Here is a 12,760-nt window from a genome sequence, read left to right on the forward strand (position 1 = left end):
AATGAAGCATTTATGTGATTATCAATTTATACGCTTGGGTCGTTCTGCAGGCAAACATTGGAAAATCGTCTTAGGGAACTGAGAGACTATAAAAGTATTTGTTATAACACCACAAAAATATTGTTCCTGTTAAGCAATGCACGTTTGTTGCAAAGTTTGTGCTTTTTTACTGCAGCTACTGTGATGAACTCACAAGTAAGTGAGTAATTATAATATTAACTGTAATTTGAATGTTATTTCATAGGAACTGCATAACGTATGCGTGTTTACTTACAATTGCACGCTTGTGTCTACATATCAGGAGTGATTTATGACTTTCTCATACAAACTGATGTATGTAACTTATCAACGTCCTCTGAAGCATCATGGAGCTGCGAGTCTTTGGAATACAAAGTGAGTAGTTTACTGCAAAAGCTCAGAGCCCACAGACATGAGCCCAGACACTTCATCTAACCGTGTCCTTTAGCCTGTCATTCCCACTGTATGCAATAATCAGCCCCGTCATAATAAGTTAGTGCTCACGCACTGCCCAGACTTTATAGGAATCCATTGTTTTGTGCATAAACCTCGGCTTAGAGGAGGACCTTGTAAAGCCCTGTACATCGAGTGGGTCACCTTGCTTGTTTTTTTTCCTTTTCACATTCTCACCACCTCTTGTCTTATCCTATCCTGTCTTTTTATGTCTTCTACTCTTGCCCTCTATTCTATCCATATTTTTTCATTCTTCATAAGAGTTATTCCTGTTATGAAGGCCATTTTCATGTATATCTAACGTATATATCTTAAAGAGATAGTTCACTCAGAAATGAATATTATGCCTTCATTTCTCATCAAACAGTTTTGGTTGCCATTATTTTGGTTACCAGATATTTCTCAAAATATCTCCTTTTATGTTCACAGTAGAAATAAAGTCATATAGGTTTTGGAATGACATGAGGTTGAGGAAAGGATGACAGAATTCTTATTTTATAAAAAATAAAAATCTCTATTTTTATTGGATGTGTGTGTATGGATGTGTGTGCACAAATGTATATCTTTTTATTATTATTTGGTGTAGTATTATTGAATATGTTTTGAATTTTTGTTTTTATATTTCTCAAGTGTTTTGTATTTATGTGTTTATCTGCATTAATTCAATCTTAGTATTGCTAAAGTAAATAAACTCAAAGCTCTTTGGGGATAAACTACTCCTTTGATACACTTCATAAATATTATACTCACAATTTTTATAGATCGAAATTATATTAGTTTGTTTTCACTTATCAAAACAAAGTAATAATTTTAAATAAATTCACTAATATTTTTGCTGTGTCCCCAGATGCTACTCTAATTAAACTGGCAATTTGCTAAAATATATTCCAGGTGTTCCTTAATTTCCTAAACAGAAGAACGTTTAAACAAAACATGTTTTTATTGCCAATTACTAACTTTAATACTTTACTTAATCAAGTTTAAGTACCTGATCTTGATCAAAACATATCTGAAAGTGTGGTATATGCTTTTATAGAAATACTTATTTTAGCTTATTCATTTTCTAAAAGTCGCAATTCAAAAGGTACCGCATACCAGACTGACCCTTCTATTATTTCCTGTTCTCTCATATATATTACAGTATAGCTCTACACGAGTCTTACAAACACACAGTGATGGTAAGAATGTTAAGTGCATGTGTCTTTTGCGGAAACCAGTCTGAATACAGATCACCTTGGATACCATATGCCCGGGGGGATCAAAGCCTCTTGGCAGCGTCTACCTGACACTCTCTTTACCCAGACCAAGACGATAATTTACAGCGATAACACCTTCCTCTCTCATCCCATTCTCTTCCATCTCTTGTCCTTCCTATGTCTTTCAGTTCTTCTGTTCTCCTCATTCTGCTCACAAACGTCCTCTTTCTTTGCAGCCGCAGTACAAGAACAAGTGTGCGATTGCCTAGCTAGAGTAAGAGCCACAATCCCCCCGTTCCCATATCAACCGACAATGATATGTGAGCAAATATGAAATGATCTGTGATTCAGACTCCTTTTCTCTTGCGATTAGTCTGGCTAAGGTAAGTTCTTTAATTCAGGTTTAGTTCAGGTTATCAAAGCACTGCAAAATCAGGAGTCTGATCTATTATGCAGCTTAATCACTGACTATGGCTCATTTGCATAACAACAATATATCCTCACTATGGAGGACAAAAGAGAGGCTCTTTGAACATAAATAGACCTGCAAAAAAGATCCTGGAGGCATTTGATTAGGTTGCATTCCTGTTATTCAGTACCTTTTGAACTCTGTACCTTTTAAAAATGAATATATCTTTCATGTACTGCAGAGAAGTGTTCAAAAAGTATACAGCATTTTCAGAAGTATGTTCTGATCAAGCTCTGGCACGTACAAAGTGTCTTTGAGTGAGCAAAATACTTTTGTAATGTCTATAATTATTAATGTAGTACTGTAACTAATTATCTTCATTTAGAGGCTCAGCAAATAATTGTAATCGTTTTAAATCTCAACTCTATTATGACAATAAAAAAGGTACAACTATCCTAAACGGTCTGGAGCTCACCAGGATTTGCAGAGAGCCATTCAAAAACCACCTTCACCATTTCACTCACTCTTTTAACGCTGCTAAAACCAAACAGTGGAGAACATTCTGTTCAAATATAGAAACAAAGTACTCACCTTTCCTGATGCTGATGCTCCCTGGTCCAGAGAGAGTCTATGTGAGAGAGGTAAACATGGAGAAATCAATACCATACATGCTCTACAACCCCTTCGGACATCCACAAACAGATGTAGAGTCATACAGAGACTCTGACACACTTGCCATGTACAAAACTGATCTAGCTTCTGGTTTTAGAGTTAAGCATTCGATCAGGTCTGGATGCCTAAGGGAAAATGATGGGCCATTGTTTTGGTTTGATTAGAAGTGACAAAAACTTTTAAATTGTTATAAAATATTTCAAATAAATGCTGTTCTTTTGAATTCTCTACTAAGCAAAGAATCTTAAAAAAAAATGTATCCCAGTTTCCACAAAAATATTAAGCAGCACAACTGTTTTCAACACTGATAAGTAATAATAAGAAATGTTTCTTGGGCACCAAATCAGCATATTAGAATGATTTCTGAAGGATTTAGTGACTCAGAAGCAATGGCTGCTGAATAAATTAAAATATATATTTTTAAATTTTAAAATGCATTAAAACATAAAATAGTTATTTTTATTTTAAATTGTAATAATATTTCACAATATTAGTGTTTTTACTATATTTTTAACAGTGGGGTTAAATTCTCATATATTCCTACATATTACATTACATCACATTACATTATCACACAGCTGAATGGTCAATCTCTGGTCAAAAATGTTTGTATAATGATCACTAAACTGTATAATTGAACATTGTGCAAGACAACCGCTTTCCAACATAGCTGTGCTTCGTGTCTCTGTATTACTACTGTATTACTGTATTACAATGTCTAAAAACTTGGTATTACAAGCACTTCCTGTATCTGTTTGCCTCTTTTAAGAAGAATCGCTTTATGTATCCCCCAATTGTAAGTCGCTTTGGATAAAAGCGTCTGCTAAATGTCTAAATGTAAATGTAAATGTAAATGTACTCTGCAAGCATTTTGCAGTCATATCAAGAACAGCTATTTATCAAATTGTCAATTTGGTCAGTAACAATGACAGGTACAATACTTCCCTGTGCCAGTTCCGCCCTTGGCTTTGGATTGAGCTCGTACCCCAGACCACCAGCTTGATTTGGATTCTCATTCTGACGGCACCCATTCACTGCAGAGGACCCATTGGTGAGCAAGTGATGTAATGCTAAATTTCTCCAAATCTGATCTGATGAAAAAAAAACATATCAACATCTTGGATGGCCTGAGGGTGAGCAGCGCAATCTGACAAATCAGATTTAGCAAAGCAAAAAATATCTTGCAATATTTTTCAGCCTTTTGGCTGAAATATTTATATTCAAAAACACTGATTCATCCAGGAATGAACTAGCTTTCCCTTCTATGCATATGACTCCTTTAACTCTCACACTTTCCATGTTTCCACACATTCTCATCACCCCCTTTCACTCACCCTGTGATACTGCTGCTGGCCGAGCTGTCGGTAATCTGTGAGCTTGTGATCCACTTTGTCTCACCCACTACGGTGCGGGCATGTGGCAGTCGCCCGACATCCTTCACCGTCATCATCAGGTGCTGTGAAGACTTCAGCACTCGTACAGCCTCATCATGTGGGATGCTGAGGAAACTTCGTCCATTAACCTCCAGAATCTGATCCCCGACCTGTGGAGATGATGGAGCAGATTGAGGAGAAGGTGGGTGGGCCGGTGGTGGTAGAGCAGGGTAGGAGGTAAAGGGGGGTTGTGATGAGGCCGGAGACGGAGCAGTCTGGACATCCAGATGTCAAATATGGTAGAGTGGTGTGGTCAGGTCAAATTTGTGAAACAGTAGAGAAGGATTTGATGAGATAAATAGAAAGGCAAAATTGTGATGACTGACTGAAAAGAACGTACTCATAGACAAACACATTTGAAATATTCATGCCCACCTTATAAAGAGAATACAAAAAGAGTAAAATTAAAATGAAAACATAACATATAAAAATAAAAGCTAAAATATTAATGAACACTATAATATAAAAAATAATACAAAACGTTTATTCCCAAGGACCCCCAAACATGATGATTCTTTTGCAAGGGGCCCCTTCCTAAAATATAAAGTAGCTCAATATTTGTCTAAAAAAAAAGACATTGTAAAGGCAATATGTTGCTTGAGAATTTAATGTCACGTCACTTTAAAAAATATCTGCCTTATGAAGGATACGATTACAATTAGAAAAAAAATCATCTCATAATATCCAGCGTTTAGAGAGCAGAATAAAAAATTAAACTGTAATAATTTAAATAATTTTTTTAAATCATTGCATTAAACAAGTGAGTAAGTGTATTTATTTCTTGTCTCAGTGTTTAGCGCAGTTGTCGTTGCTAGGAAACGCTTGTTTTGTTTACTGTGGAGACGTGCTGAAATGGCGTTTGGTCTCGTACTGTATCGCGTATCTTGTCAGTGTCGTGCGCTTTGCTTGGCCATTTGTTGGGATAAACAGGAAAGTGTGTCCAGCTGAACTCAATTTGAGTTTTGTTAAACTAATTAAAAAGAACGTCTCAGGTTACTTATGTAACCATGGTTCCCTGAGTAGGGAACGAGACACTACGTCCTCTAGGGGTCGCTATGGGGAACGCCTCGTCGTGACCCGTGTCTGAAGCATACATTGATTTAATGTTTTAGTTTTGAAATGTTGTTGTATGCATTTGTCATTTTTATTTAATTTCTTTTATTTTCTTAAAAGCTTTTAGCTTTTCGTTTTAATTACTTTTTCTTATTTGTGTATGTTTTAATTGTTTTTAGCTTTATTTTTTTGTTTTCATTTAAATGTTTTAGTTTTGAAATGTTGTTGTATGCATTTGTCATTTTTATTTAATTTATTTTATTTTCTTAAATGTGTGTATATATATATAGTATTTATAGAGTTTTAGCTTTTAGTTTTAATTACTTTTTCTTATTTGTAAGTCGCTTTGGATAAAAGCGTCTGCTAAATGACTAAAAGTAAAGTAAAAGTAAACATATTTACTCAATGTCCTAACATATTAACATTAAAATATACTATACTTAAAATACACATGATAAAATCATTCAAATATTTTTCTCCTAAATTACATTAAATTGAAACACATTGCCTACATGGTGTTCCAAATGCCTTTAACCTACAAACTGTATAAAAACATTGGATAAAAAAAAAGGAAAGGGAACATTTTGCTTCCTTATTTCAGTCCAGCATGGTCACTGAAAAAGATTCAATTTAGATGGCAAGGCATGTAGTCCTGCTTTTACTGTAAATGTAATATGCCTTAAATCAATCACTTCATTTCTCAGTACTGGATGAGAAACTGAACAGACGCCAAAAAACAGAGACATGCTGTAGCTTTAGTTCAGTCCTGTGCTACAAATGTGGTACATTTCTTCTAGATAGTTCTGATAGTCTCCTCATCTCATCCATTCATCCTCCCACTCGTTGATCTGCTCTTTATCTTTATCCCATGCTCCTTCTACTTGTCACTCATGTATCTGACTCATTGTTTCTTCTTTTGTCAGGCCAGCTCGGAGTAAAATATTTCTATTTTGAAACTCTTACTGTGGGATTAACTCGTCACAACAGCAAACTGGCTCCATTTCTCTTTATCCTGCTTTCATCACTCATCTCACAGTTTCATTCCAGCTCTCTTTATGGATGAATACCCAGCCTGCCCCTCTGCCCACCCAAAGACGCTTGAGGGTAATTAAAGAGGCTTCGCAGTAATCATGATATTAATAAATTATGGTGTTTATCAATTTGGACACAATACAGCTTTGTTTTCCCAAAGAACACAAGAGAGGTATTTGAAATCAACGCGGCAGATATGGGCTCTTGCTTTCTCTAGCGAAACAGCAGATCATTAACTCTGGTTTATCTCCTGGCATTTCTTTTCAGTGTATAACTCCAGAGTGTTCAAACGCTTGAGATACCATATATGGTTATTACTGGAAACACATCAAACCACTGAGGAATGTGAGAGAGAACCCTTGAAAAGACTTAAGAAAATAGTTCACCAAAAATTTAAGTCGTTTCAAACCTGTATGACTTTATTTTTCTTCTGAAAAAGTCAAAACGAGAAATTCTCAAGAATGTCCATGCTGCTTTTTTTTTTTATATATACAAAAAAGTGCTATAAATGGCTATGAAAAATTGCAAAAAGGACAAAACACCTTGAACGCATCATAAAAGTAGTCCACATGAACTGAACTGAAATAAAGCTATAGTCTAAAGCTATAAAAATGAAAGATGTATAGCTATATATGTTTTTGAAAACTAATAAAAAAAAGCACATAACAAAGCTACTTAAAAAGAACTATACTAAAAAAAACTGTTTAGGAAACTTTTTAAAAATTGAACAGTTATTGCACGATCAAGAACTGTAATCTAGATGTTTCATTTAGATTTAGCACCTAAAAGCAAAGTTTGGCAACAAACAATCCAAAAACATTTTTTTACAAAATTTTATTTAAATAAAAATAATGATTTATATTTACAGAAAGATAGAGAGAAAAAGCCACCTGCCATTTAATCTCCTCTGAACCCCTCAACATCATCTGTCCTGCCCTGGAATCACGTGGGGAGTATTATCAAGCAGGATGAAGATGAATAATCATCATGTTTACATTACCATCTAGGCTCTTTCTTTCTTTTTTCAAATCCCTCCATCTTTTTTCCTTTCACTGCATTTTGCACACCCTGTCAGTGAAGGAACGACAGCGTTTTGTAGCTGCAAAACAACCGGCAGTCATTCGTTTTCAACGAGCAATGTCGATTTTCAACAACACGAGAGACATCTTAATGCAAATGAGCAGCGACGTGATGCTGCGACTACCGATAGGAGTAAAGACAGTTGACTAGAAAGTTGAGCAATCGACAAGAAGTCAACAGAAAATTCTGGGAGGCCTCCAGAGATTTCATTGCTGTCAGTGTGAAGGACCTTGAGAGTGAATGAGGAAAATTAGGGATGCACCGAAATGAAAATTCTAGGCCGAAGCCGAACAAAATGAAACACTGGGCCGAAGGCCGAATACCGAACACGGTTTTTCACATTTTTCCCCCATGTAGGCCTATTTTGCCATTTTTTTCACAATTGCATTAATTAAATTGCCAAAATGTGCTTTTTACTGTTTTGTCCTGCTTTTCAAATAAAAAATCAATTACAAAACAACAATTTAAAAATTTGTACTTAACACTGAACATTTTTTTAACATTCTAGCAGACATTATACCAACAAAGCCGCAATTCGTGCATGCATTAGAAAATATAACATTCAGCAGTTTACTAATCGTTTGAGGTAATTTCGCGATTTCAATCATCATACAGTAACCTAACCACCAGCATTAGCCACCTCTTCTTCTCATTGGAGACGTGATGCAGCACTAAACAGTCTCTCGCTGTCGGTGCGTCACGCTTGTAATGATTTCTGCGTCTTTCTCTGATAGTTTTAAATACTTTCACACTGTCGACATGTTTGCTGCATTAGTGCGTGCCTCTATTTGATCGCGTTCATCATTGTTCGGTTCATATTATTCGGCCTTTTCGCTTATTCGAATAATTTCGGTTGCCGAATATTCGGTGTATCCCTAAGAAAAATACTAGGTATTTTGGAATAACGCCTGCCCCGACCACAGCATCCCTGACATTTCTCTCTTTCCTGCTTCTCTATAGTGATGGAGGAGGAAGAAGATGATGGAAGAGAAGACAGCTTGGCTGCTTGCTTCCCCCAAAATGCTCCAATATCCGGACAGCAATCAGAAACAGTGGCTAATGCACACAGCAATAATGCTTTGTTACAAATCCAGGTCTGTGAGAGGAATAACATCTGCTCTACTGTTACGTCAAACGCCAGAGCATAGTGCATCATTCAATCTTCATTTAGCAAAGTAGTTTAGAGGTTGCAGCTGTAAGCCAAATACAAGACTATAAATTTCCATCTTTAAACATGCTCACTGAGTCACCTGCGAGGTTGCTGTTGTGCGTGTGTTTGGAGTGTGTTTTTTAATACTATTTTCTAAAAAACTTTAAATTGCTTTAGATAGGCATGGGGAAAGCTATCCGTTAGCAATTTCATTCAACTCAATGGCAGTTGTTTTGTTTCTCGTGCTTCATGGGAACCCAAACACATTTTTTTTTAGCCATTTGCCTAAGTTGTAAACCCCATGTGAATGATCAGTCTAGATATGCAGAGAAATAGAATCCATAAAAAAGTATATGAGCTACAACATCAGATGCAGCAAGCAGATAAAAAATATAACTGTTAAAATGCAATACTGTTAAAAGAAGCATATGCTTTTATAAGCCTTCCACTAAAATCAGTCACTGGTCTGGTAAAACATAAAATAAATAAATAAATAAATAAAGCCCCCCCCCCCAAGTATATTAAAAAAATCCATATACTTTGATACTTTTAACAACAATCATGAAATTTAACTATGACACTATATTATTTATATATTCTATATATATATTCTATAATTTTTATAGACAACTCTTATGCTCTTTATGCTATTTTTCTTGACAAGTCTTACTGAATTTATCTGACAGTAAAATATGCAATTAATTAGAAAGGGAATGATGGATTCTAAGAAATAACAACATAATACAAAGGTACAATCAAATAAATATTAGTCAAGTTTCACTGAATTTACTTGACAGTTAAAAAATGAAATTTACATTGTAGAGAATGATGGATTATAAGCAATAGATTACTTCTGAAACTATAAAAATCAAATAAAAAAAATTTGCCAAAAAATAAAAAATTGCCAGAATACATTGCTACTTTTCAATTTTAAAATGAAAATGAACTCAATTACCTGAAGATATTTTAATATTCACAAAAACAATCATTAAATTCAACCGTGAAACACCCTATATTATTCATATGTTCTTTATGCTATTTTATAAAACGGATAGTTCCGGTCCTTGATTCTGATTGGTTGAGCCGCGTTCGAAGCTGTTGTAAATTACACTACAAACATACCACTCTCAGAAAAAAAAAAGTACAAAAGCTGTCACTGGGATGGCACCCTTTCAAAAGTTAGTAATATGTACACTTTAAATACTAATATAGACCTTTAAGGTACTAATGTGTACCCTTTAGGAGTACAAAGCTTTCTTTTATTATTTCACATGAGGTTATAAAAACAATCTATAATTTTTGTCTTATCTTGTTGTAGTATTCATTGATAAATACGGTCACTTGGATAAGAGATTTGACCTTTTTGTCTTCCAGTCTGTCTTGTCATCATTCTTTTATACTGGTTTTAATCATTGTTTCTGTCCTTCTTACTCTCCATCTTTCTTCCTGCCATTCTCTAATGAACGGTCATGCTCTGAATACGGACAAAGTGGTGCTTACCCCATCCGTTCATTCATTCATCATTGTACTTAATGGCTGTTTAAGACTTATGGCTACACCAAGAGTACTTAAAGTTTGAGTAATACTAACTCACAGTGACAGGAGCAGCCATACAGACAGACCCGCCCAAGTCCAGACCCTTCTTCCGTAAAACTACCGTATTTGTCAATCACACAGAGGCGTGACCATTTCAAAATGGATTACAAATATGCAAAAGTAATCACGTTCACACTCTAAAAGGCTTTTATTAGTCCGGAGGGATTTTTCTTGTGATGAACAGCCTCCTCTTCTGAAAGACTGCCTCTGGGTATCAGTCTATGGATATGGCTATGTGCTTCCTGGTTAAGACAGAAAAAGATCAAAAGAGCTGAAAACTTGCAACTGAAAATCTCCCCAAATATCACAATGAAAGTGTACGACTCCCCTGAGCAAAAGTTTCCACAGCAAATGACTTTCTTCTCAACTCCTCAAGGACCAAAGTGAATTGGCTTTATGTGACACAGGGTGGACAGCTAAATAGAGAAGGGACCGGCACTCAATATGACTGATAAGAATCATGACAGCTTCAAAACGTAAGAGCTATAAAATAGTATTAAGGTGAAAAGCACGTTGGGCAAAGGTCAAGGGACATCTGACTGCAGATTACAGACATTCAGGCAATTCTGTGTGTCATTTGCAAGTACAAAAACGCACTTAAAGAGTCTCTGAGGTCCTGTGATTAGGAATCTGAAAGGGCAATCTTATATGATTTTACCTTAAAGATCAGTTTCCAGCATTTTTAGCATTAGCATAAAAATCTTGGCAAGTTTAATTGAATTTACTTGACAGTAAAAAAAAAAAATAGAGAGAAGAGAACGATGGATTCTAAGAAAAAGATTGCTTTTCAAACTAAATAAAATAAAATACAAAATACAGTAAAATAAAAAAACTTTTTATTTTATTTCATTTAATTCATATTATTAATATTAATTTCTTAATAAAAAAAATAAATAAATAAAAAGGTTTCACTGAATTTACTTTAAATTTACATTAGTAAATTGAATTTACTAAAATAAAATAAAATAAAATACAAAATAAAATCAAATTTTGTTTCATTGAATTTACTTGACAGTTTAAAAATGCAATAAAATAAATATAAAACAATGGTGTCTAAATAAAATAAAGTTAAATATCTATGAGAAAGAGAGAAATAGGCGAGAAAGAAACAGCATCTGATTTACTGAATGAAAAAACTTCAAAGGAACTGTGCCTGAATCTCAGGCCTCAGGTTGACAATAGGTCGAGTTTCACTAAAAACTCAGTTAAACAAATTAAGTCCTAAAAAGCCTTTATCCTTTTTATGGTTTTAGTAATTTGACTGTTACAAACTACAATACCGCTCCCAGTAAGTGTCTTACCATCCTGCAGCCAAAAAGTGCCTTAATTGTATTGCTCATTATCCATTTAGTACATTTATAGAAGAGCAGCCCAAAGTGAGACTACAATAGAGCGAGCACAGACATTAAGACATATACATAAAAATTAAAGAACAACACTGCAGAAAAGCACTTTCAAGATAGGAGGAAGACAAAAACAGAAACAGAGGCTGCGGCTTCAGTTAATATACACTGATTAACTCCAGCTCTTCAGGGGTCAGTAGGGGTTTTGTGCTCTGTGACACTGAGGCTGAGATACCGCTCAGTGTGCAAGCACATTATTCCATCCAATTAAACCTCTACGAGCTGCATCTGCCTCGAAGACCTCTAACATTCTACATCTCGGGTTCAACCTCCTAAACCCCAGGGCTGGAGATAAAGATAAAGGCAAGGAGTGAGATAAGACAACAGATACTGTTTGCAAACAAGTGCAGGTGTTGCCTGAGGAAGAAAGTGCTACTGCCGTCATAATCATTTCAGAGATAGGACTAAATTCATCCATCACGACTGTCCTGAGTGTGATAAGCACATTCCTCTATGGGAGCGTGGAATAAACAAAGATATTTTGAAGAAGTTTGAGTCCAAACAATATTGGAACCCATTGACTTGTATTGTTCAATATAGACAAAGATCACTTTTCAGAGACATTTTTCAAAATATCTTATTTTGCGTTCTACTGAAGGAAGAAATGAATGCAGGCTTGGACATTTTTCAGCAGCTCTTTTCAAAATGTAACAAGCTAATTCTTCCAATAAGAATGGGTGTCACAAAATGCTATATTGCTGTTGTGTAGCAAGGTTATTTTCGTAAACGAAAACGAAAACTAAGACGAAAACGATTGGACAAAAAACATTTTCGTAAACTGAAATAAAATAAAAACATAAAAATAAATGAAAAACTAAAACGAAACGAAACTAACAACAGTTACTGCAAAACTAACTGAAATAAAATAATAATTATCTAAAATAAACAATCGTTTTCATAGTCATTAGGTTCTCACCCCATGGCGAAAAAATATATGAGCTGTGTGTCGGTTTAGGGAAATACCTGTAAATGGCGCATTATACAGGTGAGGTTATCTGACGGAGAGACGTAAAGCAGTTTAAAGCAGGGTCCTGCACGGGTCCTGTTTGGTAAACCTGCATCCGCAGTACATATGCATCCTTACTGTAAACCATAAAAAGCTTTTGCCCACATCTTGCCAACCCTTTTCACAAGACTGTGATGACGTTTTTAACGGTCATCAGCATCATAAATCCTTGAAAGTTTTTCATATTTGTATTTTTTTTTTTTAAATGTATCTACATTTATAACACTATTCTTTGTATTATATCACCTTTGCATCAAAT

General features: G+C 35.0%; 1 protein-coding gene across 1 annotated transcript in view; it reads right to left on the bottom strand.

Moving 5' to 3' along the window:
• Positions 1-12,760, bottom strand: part of LOC107736906 (whirlin-like) — an 81,822-nt gene that overhangs the window by 18,509 nt on the left and 50,553 nt on the right. Inside the window, exons 4-5 of the mRNA XM_016548295.1 lie at positions 4,083-4,291; positions 2,668-2,704 (exon numbers count right to left, since the gene is read on the bottom strand). Coding sequence (XP_016403781.1) covers positions 2,668-2,704; positions 4,083-4,291 — 246 coding nt within the window. The remainder of the gene's footprint in view (positions 1-2,667; positions 2,705-4,082; positions 4,292-12,760) is intronic.

This window comes from Sinocyclocheilus rhinocerous, unplaced genomic scaffold (genome assembly GCF_001515625.1).
Source record: "Sinocyclocheilus rhinocerous isolate Xijiao unplaced genomic scaffold, SAMN03320098_v1.1 scaffold192, whole genome shotgun sequence".
NCBI classification, from domain to species: Eukaryota; Metazoa; Chordata; class Actinopteri; order Cypriniformes; family Cyprinidae; genus Sinocyclocheilus; species Sinocyclocheilus rhinocerous.